Source organism: Rhineura floridana, chromosome 3 (assembly GCF_030035675.1).
Source record: "Rhineura floridana isolate rRhiFlo1 chromosome 3, rRhiFlo1.hap2, whole genome shotgun sequence".
Taxonomy (NCBI): Eukaryota; Metazoa; Chordata; class Lepidosauria; order Squamata; family Rhineuridae; genus Rhineura; species Rhineura floridana.
Genome location: NC_084482.1, coordinates 192,649,560 through 192,672,334, shown reverse-complemented (window position 1 = coordinate 192,672,334; position 22,775 = coordinate 192,649,560). Strand labels below are relative to the sequence as shown.

General features: G+C 45.4%; 1 protein-coding gene and 1 non-coding gene across 2 annotated transcripts; both read left to right on the top strand.

Moving 5' to 3' along the window:
* Positions 1 to 2,964: 2,964 nt before the first annotated feature.
* On the top strand, positions 2,965 to 22,386 carry LOC133380910 (RING finger protein 39-like). Its single transcript, XM_061619125.1, has 3 exons — positions 2,965 to 3,977; positions 18,308 to 18,333; positions 21,008 to 22,386. The coding sequence occupies exons 1-3, from the start codon at positions 3,627 to 3,629 to the stop codon at positions 21,009 to 21,011; spliced, it is 381 nt and encodes a 126-aa protein (XP_061475109.1). The 5' UTR covers positions 2,965 to 3,626; the 3' UTR covers positions 21,012 to 22,386.
* Positions 9,670 to 9,745, top strand: TRNAK-UUU (transfer RNA lysine (anticodon UUU)). Its single transcript has one exon. It is a non-coding gene; the product is annotated as a tRNA-Lys (tRNA).
* Positions 22,387 to 22,775: the final 389 nt, after the last annotated feature.

The following is a 22,775-nucleotide window of genomic DNA, read 5'->3' as shown; positions in this document are numbered from 1 at the left end:
TGCTGCTCGGAGCTCCTTAGAGGAAAGGCGGGATATAAATGTAAGAAATAATGATAAATAAATAAATAGGCGGAATGTTGGAAGATTCAGGATAGAAAAGTCCTTCTTCACACAGCACATAGTTACACTTTGGAGTTCACTCCCACACGGGGAAGTGATGGCTGCCAGCCTGGATGGCTTTAAAAGAGGGTTAGACAAATTTGTGGCGCATAAAGCTATCAGTGGCTGCGAACCCTAACGCTATGTTCTCCCTCCACAGTCGGAGGCAGTATGCTTCTGAAAACCGGTTGCTGGAAACCACAGGAGGGGAGGATGCTGGTGTGCTCAGGGCCTGCTTTCAGGCTTCCCCCAGGCATCTGGTTGGCCACTGTGAGAACAGGATGCTGGCCTAGTTGGTTCCCCCTTTGGCCTGATCCAGCAGAGCTCTTGTTTTGTTCTTAAGTCAGCTGCAATTTTGATTTTTGCTGCTGATTACTGAGATATTTTTTCTGGCGTCTCATGCCTCTCCCCAGAAGATCTCAACCTTGTACTCTGGATTCCCTACTCAGGAATTGGTCTATCCCCTGCTAGTTCTACATTCCACCTCCCCCCAACATTTCATGAATGAAAATAGGGATGTACTTATTAGGTTAGCCTTATTCTTCCAGCTCAGCGTCGGAGGAAGGCAATGATAAACCACCTCTGAATACCACTTACCATGAAAACCCTATTCATAGGGTCACCATGTCAGAATCGACTTGAAGGCAGTCCATTTCCATTTTCATTCTTCCATACCATAGAATCATAGAGTTGGAAGGGGCCTATAAGGCCATCAAGTCCAACCACTCTGCTCAATGCAGGAATCCAAATCAAAGCATTCCGACAGATGGCTGCCCAGCTGCCTCTTGAATGCCTCCAGTGTTGGAGAGCTCACTACCTCTCTAGGTAATTGGTTCCATTGTCATATGGCTCTATCAGTTAGGAAGCTTTTCCTGATGTTCAGTCGAAATCTGGCTTCCTGTAACTTGAGCCCATTATTCCATGTCCTGCACTCTGGGAAGATCGAGAAGAGATCCCGGCCCTCCTGTGTGTGGCAACCTTTCAAGTACTTGAACAGTGCTATCAAATCTCCCCTTAGTCTTCTGAGGATCCAGAATCACTTTGTGAGCTGTATCCCCTCCACGATTATCCAGGTCTCCCAGTTCTCCAAGAATCTCGGGGATGCAGTGTGTACCCAGACTTCAGTTTCCTTTGGATTGGTATGAATTCACTGGAGAGAAATGACTGGCATTTGGTGATGTATGGCTTGTTTACACACATGTTTACAGGCTGAGCATAGATGCAGATAACAGCTTCTTTTTAATCAAGGCCCCAGATTCACTACTCCCCATCAAAGGACCATCAGCACTTACAGAGAGGCGCACAGGAACACAGGAAGCTGTCTTACACTGAGCCGGACCATTGATCCATCTAGGTCAGTATTGTCTACAGCACACTGACTGGCAGTGGCTCCCCAGCATTTCAAACAGAGGACATTCCCAGCCGTATCTGGAAATGCCAGGGACTGAACCTGGGACTTTCTGCATGCAAGGCAGATGCTCTGCCACTGAGGTATGGCAACTCAGATTGAACTGGTACTGAGAAAAGGACAGAAAAGGCTGTCTCAAAAACGGCTGCAGGCTCCCTGCTTTGTCCTCCCCTTCACTGCAACCTGTCTGGCCCTTCCCCTTGGCTAATTGAGGGGGATAAGGACGAGTCATCTACGCCCACCACTCACGCCTTCTTGGACCATCTTGGAGCTCTATTCAGCTAACTCATCTGGGCAGCACAAGAATTAGTGCTACAGTACCACAGTGGGATTCCCTGCCCTCTCCTCTCCCCACAATTGTCCTGCATCCTCCTCAAATCTGTTCTGGAGCGATGGGGGAACCTCTAGTACAGATTTAGGGGGCAGGTAGGGGGAGGAAGGGGACATCCAGTTGTGCTAGAGGTAATCCTTACACTGATGGGACCCTGACTCCACTCTACATTGAAAACAACCCTTAGCTCCTACTGAAGCACATCAGCTGACTGTGGTCAAGGGCTATCAAAAGTCGTATCAAGAGTAATTTACACTGATACCTCCACTCACTGTGCTCTTCTAGATGACCTGTTTATTGAGCATTCACTCTGATTTGTTTGCAGGGAGATTCAGATTTGTTTACAGGGTGGTTAGATGATGTTGCATCAAAGCAAGTTTTATCCCACACTTTCCCCATCACTCTCCTATTCACAAAGTCAGATCTTTTGCAAAATAAGGTTTTTGTGCAAGACCTCCCAATCATCTATAATTGTGCAACCTGAATTTGCCAGTATGTGATTGAATCCCACCTGAAAATAGTGAGTGTCTGAAAGCACTGACAGAAATCTTAGTTCTGAAATCACAGAGTTGTATGGGATCCCAATATACCATCCAGGCCAATTCTCTCTCTGCTGCCCACCATCCCAAGCTTACAATATTTATGGTGATATTTATACATTGCTAAAGGCTCTTTCCTGATTTCTCTATACTGGATTCATTTGATCTGCAACAGCCCTGCCCTTCATAGATTAAAAAAACCTAGAAGGTCAGAGTTATAATAGAAAAATACATAATTGCCTCCCAATATGTTATAAACTGTTCAAAACATATGATGGAAGATGCTGCATGTGAAATGGCAGGATGTGCGTAGCATGATCCTTAGTGTTCATGCGCATGCATTTACCAGAGCTCCTTAAAATCATTCAGGGCCAGCCCTACCATTAGGCAGAGTGAAGCAGACATCTCAGGCAGCAGATGCTGGGAGGCAGGGACTGGTGGCAAGGAGCTGGAAGGAACAGCTGTGTGTGCCACACAGCCTGCCCTGTATCCCCTAATGTAGCCTGCTGGCCTCAAGTGTTATGGAGGATCTCATCCCATCACCATCAGTGCTGAAGTAAGTGTCATCTGCTAATCTATTTGGCTTTTGCGTATGGAAGGGGATGCCGTAGAGAAGTGGCCTCTTGGTCAGTGGTAGAGCATCTGACTTGCATGCAGAAGGTCACAAGTTCAATCCCCAGCATCTCCAGGTAGGACTGGGAGAAACGCCTGCCTGGAATCTTGGAGACTGGCCGACAGTCAGTGTAGGCAAAACTGAGCTAAATGGACCAATGGTCCAACTCAGTTGAATGCAACTTCCTATGTTCCTATCTTGTCCTTTGCTGCAGGCAGCGAAGTGTTTTGGACTGGCCTTAGATCCGTTCCTAGTTTGGGACAGATCTACAAAGCTCAAGGTCAGGAACACGGGAATCAGGATTCCAGCCCTAGCACTTGGGATAAAACCTCAGCTGGGCCCCATCTGCCTCCCCTGCAGCATTAACAGCTATCGCTGAGCAGACTGCAAAACTTTTCGAAGAGCAACACAAACTCTCCTTCCATACCAGAGGCAGTTCCTGCCACAATTGTGGCACAGAGAGCCAAGTTTGCTGAGTGGAAGAACTGGCTGCTTATGTAAGAGTTGTTTACCTGCAGCTGGAATTGGGAGGATGCTCCTCCCGTGTGTCCCCGCCCCCTTCTATAAGGAACAAGGTATTTTGCTGCTGGCGTCAAACCACAGAACGCAGCACACACCACAGGCACCTCACGCGCCATGGAAAGCAAAGGGCTCGTGGCTGAGCTGCAGAGAGCGGCTATCTGCCCTGTCTGCAGGGGTCACTTTAAGGACCCGGTGATCCTGGATTGCGATCACAGCTACTGCCGGGCCTGCATCACTCGCTATTGGGAGGAGGCGGCTGCAGCTGGGAAGGGCCCCCAAGTGCTGTCTTGCCCTCAGTGCAAGAAAGTTTTTGAGAGGAAGAACCTTCGGACCAACGTCAAGCTGGCCGTGGAGGTCAAGATCACCCAACACCTCAATGCCAAGACAGCCCAGGTGTCCCTCGCTTCCAAGCCCAGAAGGCGCCGTGGAGGGTGGATACCTGCGACCAGCATCCAGGAGAGAAAGGTACGACCTGCGAGTGTCTCTGAGTATGTGCAGAGTGCTGCTTATTGCTGAATAACCACAATCAACCCCTAAAGGTCTTGGGAGTAGGGCTTTCAGTGCAGAAGGCATGAATTCCAGTTGAGTTTATGCACTGACACCTTTCATTTCAGACATAGATGCAGCACGAGCTTTTCTCACAAAATATGCAATAAATTTGCGAGAATCCATAATCCATGTGCATATCTTGGATTCTTTCTGTCTTCCTTTAAAAAAAAATTCTTTGCCAGAAGCTTACTGGAGCTGATGGGAGCTATCATTCAGCAACATCTGGAGGGCCACAGGTTCCCCATCCCTGTTGCAAAATAGTAAAGATCCATGACTAGGCCTTATGCAATTTGGGTGAATAGCAACCAGGGGGGAGGATACAGTGTGAATCACTATAGTGGTGATGGAGGAGTATTTATAACCCTTTCTCTTGTGCTTTCCCTAACCAAAATACCCTCCAAGCTTGGAGAGCAAATTTATCTCTTCCAAGCGAAGGGAGGGCTGTAGCTTAGAGGTAGACCTGCACTGTTCTTCAACCTTGGAACCCCAGATGTTATTGGACTACAACTCCCATCACCCCCAGCCAGTTTAGCCACTGTAGCCCAAGGGATCATGGGAGCCGTAGACCCAAAGCTGAAGACGACTGACCTAGTACAGCACATTCTTTGTATGCAAAATATCCCAGGTTCAGTTCTTGGCACCTCCAGGCAGATATTACTAACTTTAGTTGAATTGCAGCGGTTTCTGAGTTGCTGTTGTAGGAGGCTCCCTGTAGGCTCCCAGGAGTGGGGAACCTGTGGGCCTCCAGATGCTGTTGGAATCCAGCTCCCATCAGCCCCAAATGGTCAGGGATGATGGGGTTGGATTCCACCAACATGTTCCCCACCCCTGCTGCAGACCTAGGCAGCAAGACAGCAGCAACACTCTGCCCTTGTGGGAAAGCAGGCCTATCAATTTGATCACTAGGAGAAACACAAAGGAGGCGGAAATGACATGATGCCCAAGAAGAATTATTACTATTTGTATAGCACCATTACTGTACGATGGATGCATTTCACATAAGGTAAGATAGCTGCGGCTGTTTCTGGGCCAGGATAGCAAGACCACTGTTGTCCATGCACTGGTAACCTTCAGGCTGGATTACTTTAATGTACTTTATGTGGGGCTGCCCTTAAGGTTGGTCCGGAAGCTGCAGCTGGTGCAAAATGCGGCGGCAAGACTGCTCACTGGGGCAGGGTATCGCCAACATGTCACCCCACTGCTGAAAGAACTGCACTGGCTGCCCATTTGCTCCCGGTCCAAGTTCAAGGTTCTAGTTTTGGTGTACAAAGCCCTATACAACTTGGGACCAGGATACCTGAAAGACTGTCTTGTCCCTTATATACCCAGTCGATCGCTGCGCTCACAGATACCATCTTATCAGGAGGTCTGTTCTGCACAACATAGGAAGCGGACCTTTAGTGTAGTGGCATCTGCCCTTTGGAAATCCCTCCCCTTAAATATTAGACAGGTACCTTCTCTGTTATCTTCTTGGCGCCTACTGAAGACCGTCCTCTTTCAACAAGACTTTTAAGTTGAGACCTTATCCCAGTCTGCGTCTGTGTTGGAATTGCTTTTTGATATGTTTTTAAACCTTTTCTACTTTTTAAAGATGCTTTTCAAGCTTTTTAAAGGATGTTTTGTTTTAATATATTTTAAAGTCTGTTTTTATGTTTTAAAATGTTTTTAGTGCTTTTGTTTATATATATAAGTACGTACATATGTATGTACGTAAGGGGAGCATGGGAGAGAACAATCTCTACAGAACTGGCCCACACAACTTCACCATCTTCAAGGTCCTAGCAGGGCTCCATGTCTTTAACTGATGCAGATTTTGCAGCAAAATGTTCCCCATGACCATGCACCTGTCCTGTCTGAGCCTGCAATCCTGTATTTATCTGAGTAAGGCTAAACTCCACCAAACTCAGTGGGACTTTCTGCTGAACAGACATGTCTAGGATTGCACTGTCAGCCAGCCAGTCCCCAGGATTTCCACATTGAAAAAACACACACAACACACAATTACTACAACCGAAACAGAAAACAGGCTTATCTGGTACATCATTACCACTTGCATTATAGATTGTCTGGATATAAAAGCAGCAGATATAAGGGGGAGGAAGAACACAACCACTTTATGTTATGGCAGGAATGAGGAACCTTTGGCCCTCCAGATGATGCAGGACTGCAATTGCCATCATCCCTGAACATTGGCTATTCTGGCTGGGGCTGATGGGAACTGATGGAGAGCTAAAAATGTAGACAAAGGACTTCAGTTCCAAGCTTAAAAATACCTCCTAGGGTTGCCAGATGACCAGAAATTAGTCTGCTCCTGCTCCTGCATTTTTCACAGCATGGAAATAAATATTTCTGCCTCCTAATGAGGCATAAAAGCAGAGGCAAGAAAAAAGCTGGCAATCCTGAAAAAAAATCCAAATGCAGTACAAGAGAAATAAGAAGGGTGAACCCTTATGAAGCAGAGATCTTAGATAATGTTCAGAACAAACCGTGGACTAGAATTACAGCTGCCAACTGACCAGGAAAAAAGGTATAGCCTGCTGCTATGCATTTACTGCAGCTTGAGCTTTTGCAGCTTGAGCTTTTAAAAGCATGAATCTTTTTTAAGGTACGGAAACATGTATATTCACTTGCTGATGTCTGCAAAGCAAGCTGCTGTATTAAAACCACAGGCACATGAACTGGTAAAGAAGTTGGCAACCTTAACTAGAATCCTCATGGAAGAAGATCGGGAAGGAAGCTTGATAGTACTCCAAAAAGCAAAAAGAAGAATGAAAAATTGTTAGAACAAAATCAGAGGAATGACAGAAACGCCACACAGAATGGACAATTATGCATTACATGTCACAGAAGCATTTTTAAAATAGGAGTTTCTCTTTTTGCACATGCACGTGAGTCTCTAGCAAGTGTGTGTGTGTGTGCGTGTGCATGCACATGCAAAGCTTGCTGTTAATATTATCTGTTCTCCAGGTATAAGCTGATCTATTTATACCCAAATTTGAGTTACAACATCCTAGCATCTTGTTTTCTACTTTGAATTTTTGTTTTCTCGAAAGGGAAGCCCCGGCAGTTTTAAAACCTGCACATTCTTGCTACAACAACAATAACAAGAGGATAATCTGATATGAACTTCCTTACTTGTGTCTACTAAAATGGAACACAGTAAAGCATAATATTAAATTTGGAAATTAATGGAAGAACCTTGTGCTGTGGGAATGTCACTCAGCCGATCTGTCTTGCTGGATTGCACCAGCTGTAACTTATCTGCTCCATCCTGCAAATCTTTGCCTCCTGTTGCTTCACCTTCTCCTACATAATTAAGGTGGAGACAAGAAAAAGTTGCCTTGCAGTTCTAGCCAGACAAGACACACAGTGATACTGGTGGGGCAAGAGGATGGTAGCAGATGTGAGTGTTGCCACTGCTGAACTTGGGCTGCTTTGAGCCTCTCAGGCACAGCGTGGCCAGAATGGTTTTGCTCTTGTTTCTTGGCCATGCTGCTTTCAGACTGCCTGCAAGTGGAGCTGGCTCCAGGGACACCCTTGTGGAAGGGCTGTAGCTCAGAAGGTCCCAGGTTCAACCCTTGTTGTCTCCAGGTAGGACACAGCAGACTTAGACACAGAAACACGGGAAGTTGCCTTATACCAAACCAGACCATTGGGCCATCTACCTCAGTGCTGTGTGCACTGACTGGCAGTGGCTCTTCAGGTTTCTTTCCCAGCCCTACCTGAGATGCCAGGTGTTGAACTAGGGACCCTCTTCATGCAAAGCAGATGCTCTACCCCTGAGCTATAACCTTTTCCCTCCAGCTCCCATCATCCCTGACCATTGACCATGCTGGCTAGGGCTGATGGGAGTTGTAGTCCAGCAACATCTGTAGGCCACAGCGTCTCTCCCTCTGGTGTAGAGAATACTGAGCTAGATGGACCAATGTTTATACCATCTGTTGAACTAGGAATGGGCCCCTTCCTCAGAGAAGCAGCATTCCTCTTCCCCACTGCCAATTTAGCCAGTATGGTATAATAATGGTTAGTGTATCTAACAAGACTTAGGTTCAAATCCTCACTCGGCCATGAAGCTCATTTGGGCCAGTCACTCTTTCTCAACCCAAAATAGCTCACTGGGTTGTGGTAAGGAGAAAAGTCTAGAAGTATGTATGCTGCCCTTCCTAGAGAAAGGGTGAGGCCACCTGCAGGTCTCCAGCACACTGGCAGAGCATAGGGACAAGGTGGATTTGGCATTGAGCTGGTTCCAGGGCTCAGCTCATTTGGCCCCTTTAACCATCTGCAACCCCATCCCCCAAGTTCATATTTTCCGTTTTTCTCTGTCAACAATATATTGCCCAGATCTGGCTATGGCTAGGGGTCCCTGTTCCTTTCCCTTTTGAGAAATTAGTTTTAGACTCAAGGACAGTTTACACCATTTCTGTACCACAGTGAGGCACGAGTGCAGCGGGCAAGTGTTCTTGAGCCTGAGCATAGGTTGCTGTGGCACAACAAACGTCACATCCACACCATACATTTAAAGCACGTGGCTTCCCCCAAGGAATCCTGGGAAGTGTGAGGGGTAAACTATAGTTCCCAGGATTCTTTGAGGGAACCCATGTGCTTTAAATGTATGGTGAGGAGCCCTTTAAATGCTTGTTGGGTGATGGAGCATACAATGATGCCACCTCAGCAAGGTGATCATTCCACAACTTGGAGGCCACCACAGAGAAGGCCCTCTCATGTACCCCCATCCCTCAGACCATGGAGGATGGCTAGCAGGGCCTCCCCTGCTGATTTTAGCACCCAGGCAGTTAGATGTGAGAGGAGACATTCCTTCAGATATTTGGGGCCCAAGTCGTTTAGATCTTTATACACCAGTGGTAGCACCTTAAACTGGTGTTTTTCATACCTTGCTACAGTCACAATAATATTATTAACATCACTCAGACTCAGTCAAAGAGTTTTTGCCTTGGTGTGTACATGCCTGGACAATTTTAATTGTCTAAAATGACAGTCACGCTGGAATATAGAACTAATAGCCTGGCCAAAGAAGTGTGTGTTCCTGAGGAATAATCACTTAGGGTATGAAAGACAGGATGTCAGTGTGACTGCTTCCTCTTGCTTGTCACTTGTCCAGCAACATGTAATCATCACACTTAGAACGATGAAGTGCATGAATTGGCCATAGTTATATAGCTGTGAAGCACCAGGACTAGTACCTGGAACAAGAGCTCCAGGTCCAGCCTGCTCACTGAGTATACAAACCCACCCAGCAGAGGGAACCCTAACTGCTAACACATGCACACACACTCTCCTGTCACCAGCTCAATAGTAAAGCACCGGCTCTGCATGCAGAAACGCCTCGGTTGAATCCAGGGCATCTCCATGTTAATAAAATATGAGGTAGCTGGTGATGGGGAAGAGCTCTGCCTTATAGTTCACTGGCACCAGCTCGCCAGATGGGGGTCTTTCTCAGCCCTAACTGGAAATGCCAGGGACTGAACCTGGGACCGTCAGCGTATTGGAGAGCTGCTGCCAGTCAGAGTGGGCAATATAGAACTAGGTAGACAAAGAAATCATGTGGCATGACATGGCATGGTATAAGACAGTTTCCAATATCCTCATGGGAGATAGCTGTAGCTCAGTGGTAGAGCATCTGCTTTTTATGCAGAAGGTCCCAGGTTCAATCCCCGGCATCTCCAGGAAGGGCTGAGAAAGACTCCCTGGCCTGAAACCCTGGAGAGCTGCTGCCAGTCAGTGTAGACAACACTGAGCTAATGGATCAATGGGTCTGACTTTGTACAAGGCAGCTTTCTATGTTTCTGTTAAACCCTTTTGCCACTCCAGAAACCAGTGGAAAAATTCAATGAAAAGAGAGTGGGGCAAGCAACCAGGAAAAACTCCCACCAGCATGGCCAATGGTTAGGGATCATGGGAGGGATAGTCCAACAACATCTGGGAGGCCACCAGGTTGGGGAAGGCTGGGCTACCCTATTCCAACTTTTCTTCCTATATAGCACGTTAGGAACATAGGAAACTGCCTTATACTGAGTCAGACCATTGATCCTTCTAGCTCAGCACTGTCAACACTGACTGGCAGCAGCTCCCCGGGGGTTCAATCAGAGAGTCTCTCCCAGCCCTATCTGAAGATGCTTGGGGACCTTCTGCATACAAGCCAGATGCTCTGCCACTGAGCTACAGCCCTTCCCCAGAGTTCTTTAATTTGGGTAACAGAGGCTTACTTTGTTGAAATGGTTTGGATCATTGCTATGATGGGCCTCTCACCCTTGGGAATGGGACCTGGAACAACAAGAGAAAGGAATAATAATAATAATGGCGCATGCACCTAACAGAGACAAGAGAATGTGAAGAGCAGAGAGAAGGCAGAAAATGCATCTGGCAAAACGAGAGGCCTCTAGGAGGCTGAGGCTTCCCATGGGATGAGGATCCCTTTGATTAAGGCTAATTTCTTGACCTGGTTGTGCCTGTCCAGGGATGTTCTGCAAATCTAATGATCATCAGTCCCTCAGGAAAGAATGCCATTTGAAAGAGATGTTACCATATGAGGACAGGCTGAATGGCCATGGATTATGTCTTTACAAAGGAGGCAGAATATATGAGCAGGGTATTCTTTTCTTATGAATGTAATTGAAATTGTGGCAGATGGACTGTAGTTCCACATAAACACGGGATTTGGGACTTCAGTTATGAGTAACAGGTGGAGCATCCAGTGTTCACCTGAGCAACAGGATCATTGACAAAATGAAAAAGTGAAGAACTTTACAAAGGACAAAATGTATGGAAGACACTCTGGGAATCTTCACAAGTGATGCAGAAATTGCCATTGGAAATTGCACAGGTGCTTCCAATCTCAACTGCTGTAATCCCTTGGACAAGGAGAGGCCATGTCCCCAAGAAGGAAGACCGGATGCTTGATTTTTCAGTGGTGGTACTAATGTGCAAAGCTGCCTTCCAGCCAGACCCTTGGACAAATCTAAAATGAGTCTCTAGTAGTGCAGGGGTGGAGGACCTTTTTATTATTTAACATATTTCTGTATCAATCTTTATCTAAATCAGGTGTGGAGAACATCTGGCCCTCCAGATGTTGCAGAAAGCATGGCCAATGGCCATGGATCCTGGAAACTGTAGTCCAAAACATCTGTGAAGGCTGCTTTACAGGCTGTGCCATGACATTAATATTGCAACAGCATTAAAGGGCCCTAGTGTGGAAGCAGCCCCAGTGAAATTCGCCTTTCCTATGCAGCTATTTAAAAATTGCAAGAAGAACCCTGCCTTCCCATTTGGTCTAGGGTTGCCAGGTTGCAACACACAGATTTGCACAGGCACAGGGTGCCTACTCAGAGAGAAGCCCGGAAGATGATGACAAGAAAAAGGGCCTTCCAAGTGGTGGCCCCCGAATTATGGAATACTCTTCCTAATGAGATACGCCTGGCGCCAACATTACTATCTTTCCGGCGTCAGGTAAAAACCTTCCTCTTCTCCCAGGTCTTTTAGCATTTTAGCATTTTAGCTTTTAGCATTTTTAGCATTCTAACATTCCTGCATTTTACTATTTAATATGCATTCAACATGTGTTTAATTTTGTCTTAACTTTTGTATAATTAATTTATTTTAATTGATGATATGTGGTTTTTAATTGTATGTTACTGGTTTTGTTTGTTGTGAACCGCCCAGAGAGCTTCGGCTATGGGGCGGTATATAAATTTAATAAATAATAAAAAAATATATAAAATATATTCACTACTAAACTGGAGACATACCTCTACCAGATCAGACTACTTGCTTGTTTAGCCCAGTGTTCTCTATTCTGACTGGTAGACACCCTCTCGGGTATGAAACAGAGATCTCTGGCTGCGCTGAGTGATTGAAAGGCACTTGCTGGGTTGTGAGGTGACAACCTTGTCAAGGGTGATTCAAGGGTGGACAGAAATAACTGGGGGTGTAGAGGATTAAGCCCAGGGCCTTAGTCTTGACAAACTGCATCCACTAACTGTGGCCTTCTTCCCTTGGAGATGGTGATGCAATCCATTTGGCAGAACAGTCGTCAGAGTGGCAATAGCTTGTGCTACAACTGCTGCATCATAGCAGAGACTTCTAGTATTCCAGATATGAGGAAGTGGCAGAAAAAGACTTCCTCTCATTAGCTGCGTGCAACGTCCTTGTGAAGCAGTCAGAAATGACATCTGATAGTCTTGGAGGAAAGAAAAGTTGGCATCGGCTAAGCAGTAACGTCATGCAATAATTTGTAGCACAAACAAGTTCAGGGTTTCAGGGCAGGAACATCATCATTTGGGTCTATGTCCTGAACATCACCTATTGTACACTGATGTCGCTGGACTACATCTTCCAGCGATTAAGCTAAACTACTATTACCTGTAAAAAATCACAACCGGTGGCTGTCCAGCTGCCTCTTGAATGCCTCTAGCGTTGGAGAGCCCACCAGCTCCCTAGGTCATTCATTCATTCATTCATTCATTCATTCACTCACTCATTCATTTCTATCCTGCCCTTCCTCCTGTAGGAGCCCATGGTGGCAACCAACAAAGCAGTAAACAGCACAATTAAAGTAAAACCAGTTAAAATATTTAAAATATTAAGAAGATATTGCTTGCTTGCTTGCTTGATTTTAATGGCACAAGTGCCCTGCTGGAAGAAAACTAGCACTCCAAAGACAATCTTGGTAGTGTAAATGTGCGAATAACAGAAGCTGGGAACAAAGGCAGCATGTTGTAGTGGGCAGAGACTCAGACTAGGACTGGGACGACCTGGCTTCCTATCCCCATTCAGCCACGAAGTTTACTGAGTCACTCTGTCTTTCAGCCTACCCTCCCTCACAAGGCCGTTGTGAAGATAAAAATGGAGCAGGGGGGAAGTTCCTTGGAGGAAAGGTGGAATATCAATGTAACAAACAAGCAAACAATTCTAGAAGTCTTTCTAGAAAGAAAGAAAATGAATAAAGGTTGGCAACTCTTATCTGTTGCCAACTAAAACTAATAAACAATAACAGTCTTTAAAACAACACAGTCTTCCAACAAGACTAACATATCTATTAGCATAAGCTTTCATGGCCTAAAGCTGGGATGGGGAATCTGTGGCCCTCCAGACATTGCAGGACTACATCTCAAACCAGCATGGTCAGGGATGATGGGAATTGTAGTTCAGCAACATCTAGAAGGCCACAAGTCCCCTGTCCTCCAGATGTTGCTGAACTGCAGCTCCCATCAACCTCTGCAAGCATGGCCAATGATGATGGGAGTTGTAGCTCAGCAACATCTGGAGGGCCAAAGGTTCCCCACACCTGATGTAGTCCTTGAAAGTTTGTGCTAGAGAGTAAGGTGCTGCAAGACACTTTTATTGCTTTGGATACATACAGTAGACTAATATGGCTCCCTTGTGGATGAGCCCAAGGTGCTGGAACAAAACTTGTGGCACAGCCTGACACCTCTGCCCCAGGCACACGCAGCTTGTAAATTCCTAGAAGCTGAGCTGGTTGCAGATGACCTCATGTGCATCAGGAGGCTGGAGCCTGTCACGGGGCAGAGTGAGGGCTGTCACACTTTAATTGGGATGGCTGAGGCACAGGGCATGTAACTGATGGGAAGGATTTCAGGGACACCACCCTCCTCATGCCTGATAACTCTCAGGCCAACAATTAGGTAAGGCAGCCCAGGGTGATGATGTGTTTATGTTACTACATGCCTCAGCCTGGATCATAGCCAGCCACTCCCGATTCTCAGGAATAAACAGCACATGGAACCCCAGGTGAACAAGTGGCATGTGGAGTCATGCGTGTCTGAAAGTCTACGTGGAAGGGGCTTCACCTTCCTTCCTACCAAAGCCATTGTGCCTATTATAACTATGTGGCAGGTAGAAATTAAACAGGTGCAGGCCTTTCCCACCACAGTGATGGGGAGTGTTGCATCTGTTGAATTTCAGGCAGACATAACAGTGTTAAAGGTACAAATCCAAAATCAGAGAAGATGGGGACTAGCCTATACAGGTGTAGTCAGGGAGAGAAGAGATTTTAGGAGCACACATGTTCATAGGAGTGAGGCTGCATACACACCATACTTTTAAAACTTTTGTTGTTGTTGTTGCTGTTGTTGTTGTTTTGTTGTTGTTGTTGTTGATGATGATGATAATAAAGTCATTTCCTTGCAAAGCAACCCAAAACAACTTACGACAATAAACACTAAAGCCAATTATAACTAACAAACCTATCAAAACCAACACAACAACCTAAAAACACATTACTCCTGCTACACACCGTACATTTAAAGCACATGGCTTCCTCCAAAGAATCCTGGGAACTGCAGTTTACTCCTCAAGAGCTACAATGCACAGCACCCTTAGCTACTACAGTTCCTAGGATTCTTTGGAGAACGTTGTGTGCTTTAGAATCATGTAGCAGTGTTCTCCAACTTTATGAATGCCCCCCCTGCAAACTTAACAGATCTTTCACTAGGGCAGCAACATACAAAGGAAGGTAAGGCACCTGCATCAGTAGTAGTTGTCCAGAAGAGTGAAATTAGACAGACACACCTGGACATAGTTTTTCAGTAAATTGCACTTACTGACATTCATGATTCTGTAAAAGAATTAACGTTGTGTCTCGTGCTCTGTTGTTTTGCAGCTGATTGTCTTGTTTTTCATACATACATACACACCCTACAATTTAGAAGCTTATTTGGTACTGCAATCTCAAGATGCTCATCCAACATTGTCGGTCTGTCCCTTTAAATAAGCACATTGGAGCAGCCAATGTTGTGCCCTCCAGATGTTGTTGGGCTCAGGGGTGTAGTTGTCTGGGGGTTCAGGGGGTCTTAGCCCTCTTACGTTTTGGGGAGCAAGGTCCCCGCAGGGTCCCTATGTCTCCAACATCCTAAGAGCCAATCAACATAAAAGGGGAGTGTATTAGCTGCTGAGAAAAGTCTTCTAACATGCATCTTTGTCCTTTTCTGCTGACTGGAGCCAATCAGAGTGAAAGAAGGTGAATCAGCCACTGGGAAGACTCTACTCAGTAGCATACACACTCTCCTTTCATGCTGATTGGCTTCTAGGGACATCTGTTGTGAGAGAAGGCATTAGCAAGTATCTCATTCTCAACCCAGCAGCAAAAAAAAAGAGGGGAGGGGTGTGGCTGTGACTATCATGAAGGGACCCTTCACTTCTGAATTTGCCAGTACACCCTACTGGTTGGGCTACAGTACCCATCATACCTCACAATTGGCCACACTGGCTGGGGATGATGGGAGTTGGAGTTCAACAATGTCTGGAGGACACCCCACCGGCTACCCTGACATAGCAAGCACAACATAGCTGTTTGTTTACATATGAAATTCAACATTAAAATAATAGAACAGTAACCCTTCAGAGAAGCCGGAGTTCTTTTTGGTCTAGTTCTCCACCCATTTCTTTCAGCTGCCCTTCCCTGTTCTGAAGGAGGAGCCAGGACCGGCCCTATCATTAGGCCAGAGCTGGGGGCACCTATTGCCTTCTAGATGCTGTTGGATGGCAACTCCTCTTATCCCTGGCTGTTGGACATGCCTGCTTGGCTGATGGGAGGCCAACCACCTCTAAAGGGCCACAGATTCATCCACCCCTGTTGAAGGAGAATGACTTTTTTCTTCAGCCCAAAACCCCTCTTGGCTGATACAGCTGGACTGTGGGGACAGGCCATGGTGGAGCAAACAAATACAGAAAGTAGAGAATGTGTCATAATGGCTCGGTCGGGAAAGGGTGACATTCAAGCCGTGATCTTTGGGCTGAGAACTAGGGTGTGGTGAGCACACCACAGCTTTATGTAACCTGTGAAATGTTGGAAGGTATGTCTTCACCTGGGCTTGAGGACACCTGCCTTCAGCCCTCTTGCTAACCTTGGTTAGGTCACTCGGATTGTGTCGTTTGCAGTAGTAACAGCTCTGCCCTTGCTGGGATAATGTAGAAGTTGCAATAACATGTTTGAGTTAAGTATAGGGTTGCCAGGTTCGGGGCCTGAGACTGATCTTGTATTTTTAGGAGAAGAGAAAGTCAGCCAAGTGCAGGTGTTCTTGCAACACTGTAATGGGAAAAACCACAAGGTGGGATTCTCCCTTTTAAAGATACAGAATACCTCTTGGAGGCTAAGCCTGGCAACCAAGAGGTCTTCTGTATCTTTAAATGTTGTGCAGGGGGAAGGGAGAATTCCACCTTGTGTTGCAAGAACACCTGCACTTGGCTGACTTGCTCTTCTCCTAAAGATACAGGATCAGTAGAGTACTGTTGTGCTCCGGTCCTGCTTGCAGGCTTCCCAAGGCCATCTGGTTGACCACTGTGAGAACAGGATGCTGGACTAGATGGGCCACTGGCCTGATCCAGCAGGATGTTTCTTATGCTCTGGCTCAGTATAAAACAGCTTGCTCTGTTTCTAAGTTAAAGATGGAGAAAACTGAACTGAAAGGGCTGCTTCACACCTAACATGGCCTCTGACTCTACTCGAAAGCACTCTTGCCTGAATGCCACAATTGCCCGGCTGCATGAGGCCAAAAGGCCATCTTGCCCAGCATCCTGCTTCCCACAGTGGGTAGTCAGATGCCGGCAGAAATCCCACCAGAAGGCCAGGAAGGTAACAGCCCTTCCTCATCAACTGATATTCAGTGACACACTGCCTCTGAACACGGATATTCCACAGGGGAACGAACCTGTGGCCATTCAGTTGTTGCTGGACTACAACTCCTATCCTTCCCTGACCATTGGCCATGCTGGCAGGGGCTGATGGGAGTTGGGAGTCCAACAATATCTGTGGGGGCATAGTTTTCCCATCCCTGCTTAGCTTTCATAGCTGCTGACAGGCTTTTTATCTTCTCCCTGGAGAGGCTCATCTGTCTCCTACATTGTGGTCTTTTCAGTGCCTGCCAGGGAAAGACCTTTTAGTTTCCCTAGTGCTTTTGAGGAAGTTTCTACTGATATTATTCATTGCTGCTGCGTTTTCTCTAATTTTATAGTGTTGCTGGTTTTGTTTTTAACTGTTTTTAATAATGTATTTTATATTGGGACCTACTGATGAAGGAGAGTTAATAAATTTACTACTACTACTACTATTTTTATTCTGTTTCAGATTTCATGCTGTTGCCTTACTTTTCTATTCTAAATGTAAATGTCCTGCCTTCAAGTCGACGCCGACTTATGGCGACCCTATGAACTGGGTTTTCATGAGGCTGAGAGGCAGTGACTGGCCCAAGGTCACCCAGTGAGCTCCATGGCTATGTGGGGATTCGAACCCTGGTCTCCCAGGTCAGAGTCCAACACCTTAACCACTACACCACACTGGCTCTACTTTTCTATTCTAAGGTTTTGATTTTCCAATGTAAACCACCCAGAAAATGTTTGTTATTGGATGTTACCCTATTGGGAATTCTTCACACAGTGCATAGTTAAAACTATGGAATTTGTTCCCACTAGTTGTAGTGACTTGGATGGCTATAAAAGGGAGTTAGTCAAATTCATGAAGAAGGCTATCAATGGCTACTAGCCACAATGGCTATGTTCTACTTTCGCTGTCGGAGGCAGTATGCTTCTGAATCCCAGTTCTTGGGACTCACAAGCGGAGAGACTGCTGTTGCTCTCAGGTCCTGCTTGCGGCTTTCCTATAGTAATCTGGTTGGCCACTGTGAGAACAGGATGCTGGACTAAATGAACCATTGGCCTGATCCATCAGGGCTTTTCTTATGTTGTCATGTCAATATTGTAATCAAATAGATAAATAATTCTCTGTGGATTTGCCTAATTCCATTTATAAGCCATCCAAGGCAGTGATCATCACTATGTATCTCTTGGCAGTGAATTCCTTAAGTTAAATTATGTTCATTATCATTGACATCTTTTCAGCACCAGGTAAAGACATACCTTTTCTCCCGGGCATTTCCTAGATCGAGATGATGTTTTGTTTTAATATGCTGCCAATCCTTCCTGTGGCTGCATGGGGGTGTTATTGCTATTGTTTTGTTGTTGATGATTGTTATGTTTTTATAGTGTGTTTTATTTGTTTTTGTTTTAGCATTATGGGTATCAAGCAACTAATTTATTATTATTATTATTACTACTATTATTATTATTGAGGAGAAATAGAAATATGAGACAGAGCCAACCCATTTTCAGTTTTCTCTTGCTTCAGCCATATAGACAAGTAAAGTTAAGCATTTTTACCTATTCATCTAATACCATCCTCCCTCTCTCTCTCTCTCTCTCTCTTTCTCTCTCCCCAGGAAGTCATCAGAGAAGTCTGCAGATGGTGAGTCTACCCTACCGTCTCCATCTTGGGATACTTGATAACTGAAGTTGCTAGGCATTTAATTATTTATTTATTACATTTATATACCACCCCATAGCCGAAGCGCTCTGGGCGGTTTACAGCAATTAAAAACATTAAAAACAAATATACAAATTTTAAAACACACTTTAAAAAATTTAAAAACAATTTTAAAACCTGGGAACTTCATGCCTGCAAAGCATGTGCTCCACATGGTCCAAGGCATTTGTAGGAAATACTGTAGATGCTTAGGAATCATTGAACAATTGCAGGCCTGAGAAGTTTTAGAACAGGAGTGTTGTCACACTCCAAATCCCATCAGCCTCAGCAAGTGGGGTCGATAGTCAAAGATGATGAGAGCTGTAGTCTAAGAACATCTGGAAGGCCACAGTTTCCCTATCCCCAATGCAGGCAGTAATGTAGCTCTGAACTGTTTAAGGGCATTAAAGGTAAATCTGAATTGTACTCGGAAGCAAAGAGGTAACCAGTGTAATATGGACCAGTGTTGCAAGGATGTGGAAGAGTTAGGCCAGCCTTTACTAACTTGGTGCCCTTCAGTTCTTATGTCTACAACTCCCATCAGCCCCAGCCAGAATAACTGTGCTAGCCGTGGCTGATGGGAGTTGTAGTGGAGGGAACCTGGTTGGTGAAAACTGAGATAGGCTCTAATTGTTGTTGTTTTTCCAACCCCCCCCACACACACACTTTACTGGGAATGTGGAACAAATCAGATATAAGAAGCAAGAAGAAACCAAATCAAGGCCACAGGTTTTTGCATGCCTGATTTAGAACTTACTTACCTGGGTTGAGGTAACAATCATCCTATATGCAATCATCAGCCCATTAAACTCAATGCACTGCAAAAAAAGGAAACCAAGGACTCATCCAGATGCCCTCTTTACTGAGCATTTATTTTGATTTGCTTATGCAGAGGTCATACGATGCCTGGTTTTCATTGATCATTCTGATTTGTTTGCAGGGAGATTATACAACAATGAGCATTTATGATAACTCCTCCTAAATCTTTTCAGCTGTAAGAGTGAAGTGGACATTCTATTTTAATTTAGAACATAGGAAGATGCCTGCATAGAATCTTAGAACAGTAGAGTTGGAACAGGCACTATGAGGTCATCGAGTCCAACACCGTGCTCAATGCAGGAGCTTAAAGCATCCCTGAAGGTGGCTGTCTAGCTGCCTCTTGAATGCCTCCAGTGTTGGAGCCTTATACCAGGCTAGACAATTTGCCCATCTAGCCCAGGGATGGGGAAAAGGTGGCATCCATATGTTGTTGAACTCCATCTCCTATCAGCTGCAGCCAGCATGGCCCATGACCTGGGATGATGGGAGTTGGAATCCAACATCTGATGCCCCATCCCTGACCTAGCCTACTGTTCTCTGCCTTGACTGACAGTGGGTCACCATAGAATCATAGAATTGGAAGGGGACTATAAGGCCATCGAGTCCAACCCCCTGCTCAATGCAGGAATCCAGATTAAAGCATACCCGACAGATGGCTATCCAGCTGCCTCTTGAAGACCTCCAGTGCTGGAGAGCCCACTACCTCCCTAGGTAATTGGTTCCATCGTTGTACCACTCTGTCAGTTAGGAAGTTGTTCCTGATGTTCAGCTGAAATCTGACTTCCTGTAAGTTGAGCCCATTATACTGTGCCCTGCACTCTAGGATGATCAAGACGAGATCCTGGCCCTCCTCTGTGTGGCAACCTTTCAAATATCCTCCTCTGTGTCAAATACTTGAAGAGTGCTATCATATCTCCTCAGTCTTCTCAGAGCTAAACATGCCCTGTTCTTTCAGTCTCTTCTCATTGGGCTTTATTTCCAGTCCCCTGATTATCATTACCCTCCTCTGTTCCAGTTTGTCTGCATCTTTCTTAAAGTGCAGTGTTCAGAACTGAACGAAGTACTCAAAATGAGGCCCAGTACCAAATAGAGGGGAACTAGTACTTCACATGATTTGGAAACTATACTTCTGTTAAAGCACCCTAAAACAGCATTTGCCTTTTTGCAGCCACTTCACACTGTTGGCTCACTGTTGTGATCAACAATCCCAAGATCCTTCCAACATGTCGTACTGCTGAGCCAAGAATCCCTCATCTTATAACTGTGCATTCGGTTTCTTTTTCCTATGTGTAGAACTTTGCACTTATCCCTGTTAAATTTATTTCTGTTGTTTTCAGCCCAGTGCTCCAGCCTATCAACATCCCTTTGAATGTTGCTGTAATCCTAGGCAGAGATATCTCACACTGCTTGCTACCCGATCCTTTTAAAAAACTTTTATTAACCAGAGACAGAACCTTGGGGCATCCTGCATGCAAGGCATGTGCTCCCTGCGACTGAGCTAAAGGTCCTTCCCTAATCTTTTCAGTGGCTGGGCATGCGGAGAGCTATTTTTTATTTATCAAAGCACAAGCAAACAGCTCTCCCATGGCACAGTTGTGTGCTTGTGCCCCATCAAAACTGACTGAAAATTACTGCCTAAAATAGCGCAATACAGGCTCAAAGATGACTGCAGCCTCACATGTGGACACTCTTGAGATCTCTCTGCTGAGCAACTGGCACCCAGAAATGCAAGCTGCCCTCACCCCACTGCCTTGATGACATTTACCATTTTTTTACATCTTCATTTTTCTCTCCACAGCTAATGCAGTTCGGATGCCACCTGCCAGCCATATTCACCTGGACAATCCACCTGGAGCCTCTCTATGTGGCAATCCCTGCTCACCAAGCCTGGGGGCCCCTCAACAAAATGGCCAAGCCAACTTTCTCCAGTTCAGGCCCGCAGCATGGAGGCAGCTAGATTTGGGGAGGGTGGTGGTGGTGGTGATGGTGAAGAAGTTGAGGCTTTGGCTAAGTATGAGGCTCTGGATTTAGGAATGGACCTGCAAGAGTTAATAGACTCACCCACAGGGCTTCTTTTAAAAAGAGAGATCTCAAGCTGTTTTGGAAGCTACAAGCTGTGGTTACATGGTGAGGAAGAAAAAGTGCTATGTCTGTACAGGCCAGGACCCCCTTAATTTTGTTATGATCTGGAATCAGATTCCAGGGCTGAGCCTGCCCCTGGGTCAGATTAAGGCCCGCCCTATAACTGAGCCGAACAGATCTTGGTTAGACTAAATCGGGGAGGAGTGACTGGTTTCGCTTTTGGCCAAGTCTTCAGAACTTGCTCAACATCCTGTGGAAAATGTCACTTGGTTTGGAAGAAGACTTCAGCAGAAGATGCTGGGTAATTTCTTCTGCAGCCATTGGGGTGTTGGTGTTGACAGAGGGTGTGGTTTTTTCACCTAACCAGACAAAACGATGTCTGTTGCATTACCTTCCATTTCACCATCTACGATGGGGCAGAAGGGAGCTTAATCTTGGGGATTCAAGCATTGTGACAACAATACCCTTAGCTGTACTATCTGACTCTTCCCCCATTTCATCACTGTGATGCATTTATCAATCTGCAATATCGCCTTTCACCAACCTTCTAGTTAAGGACCACTTTGTTTCTATGTCCTTTGCAGGGTCCCTAGTACATTACTGAATGGCAAGAGAAATAACCGGATCTTCAACATGCATTAGTCGTGTTAAAGTGCATTGAAGTGCACAGTGCAGTTATTTCTTAAATGACCAGTGGGTGGTGCTATTTGATCATTTATCTTTCTGGCTAACTTAAAAAGAGGGCTAAGTAGCAAAGAAATGGAGAGGCCTAATCTGTCAGTGACTCTAACCAGTCTCTAAACTTCAGCCAGGTACCACTTGAGAGGGGAAATGTGAAGTTCTTTATTCTTGAATTAACATGTTTTCTTTCCTCAAAGACCACTCCCTTTCCCACAATACATTATACTGACAATATGCATGAATACAAGGGAGAGACTGTATCATACCACAATTAGCACTGTGTATTTTTTTATTCTGTGTACTATATAATAATTTTTTCATGTGTCAAGTTATTTGAATGCTTCAATGGAATGGACTTTTTGATTGTAAAATAATGGGTAAATAAATTTTTAAAAAGCATAATTGCAAAGGAAACCAGAGCTTTCTTCATTGAAGTACTGTAGAATTAGTTTGGAAGGCTTGAGTGGCCAGCCAGTGGAAAACGTCCTACAGGGGCAGCGCTAGTGTAACATCACATAAGAAATTTTCCTCTCCTTTCCAGTTCCCTGCCGTAATATAGAGGACCAATCATGCAGTACATCTCAAGGTTAATTTAGTAAATTTCAAACCTGGAGTCTTAAATGAGTTGCCCTTCCACAGGGCTCCCGTTTCAGAAATGTGAGGGATGACTATAGTAAGTGAGCCATGCCACACACCTCAAAGAGAGCAACCAGATGTAAAAGTGGACACAGGGCTCTCTGGTACTTTCCATAGTTGCATTAGAAGGAAACATTTCTGCAGATGCAGGTGTTCTCAGTCCTGCC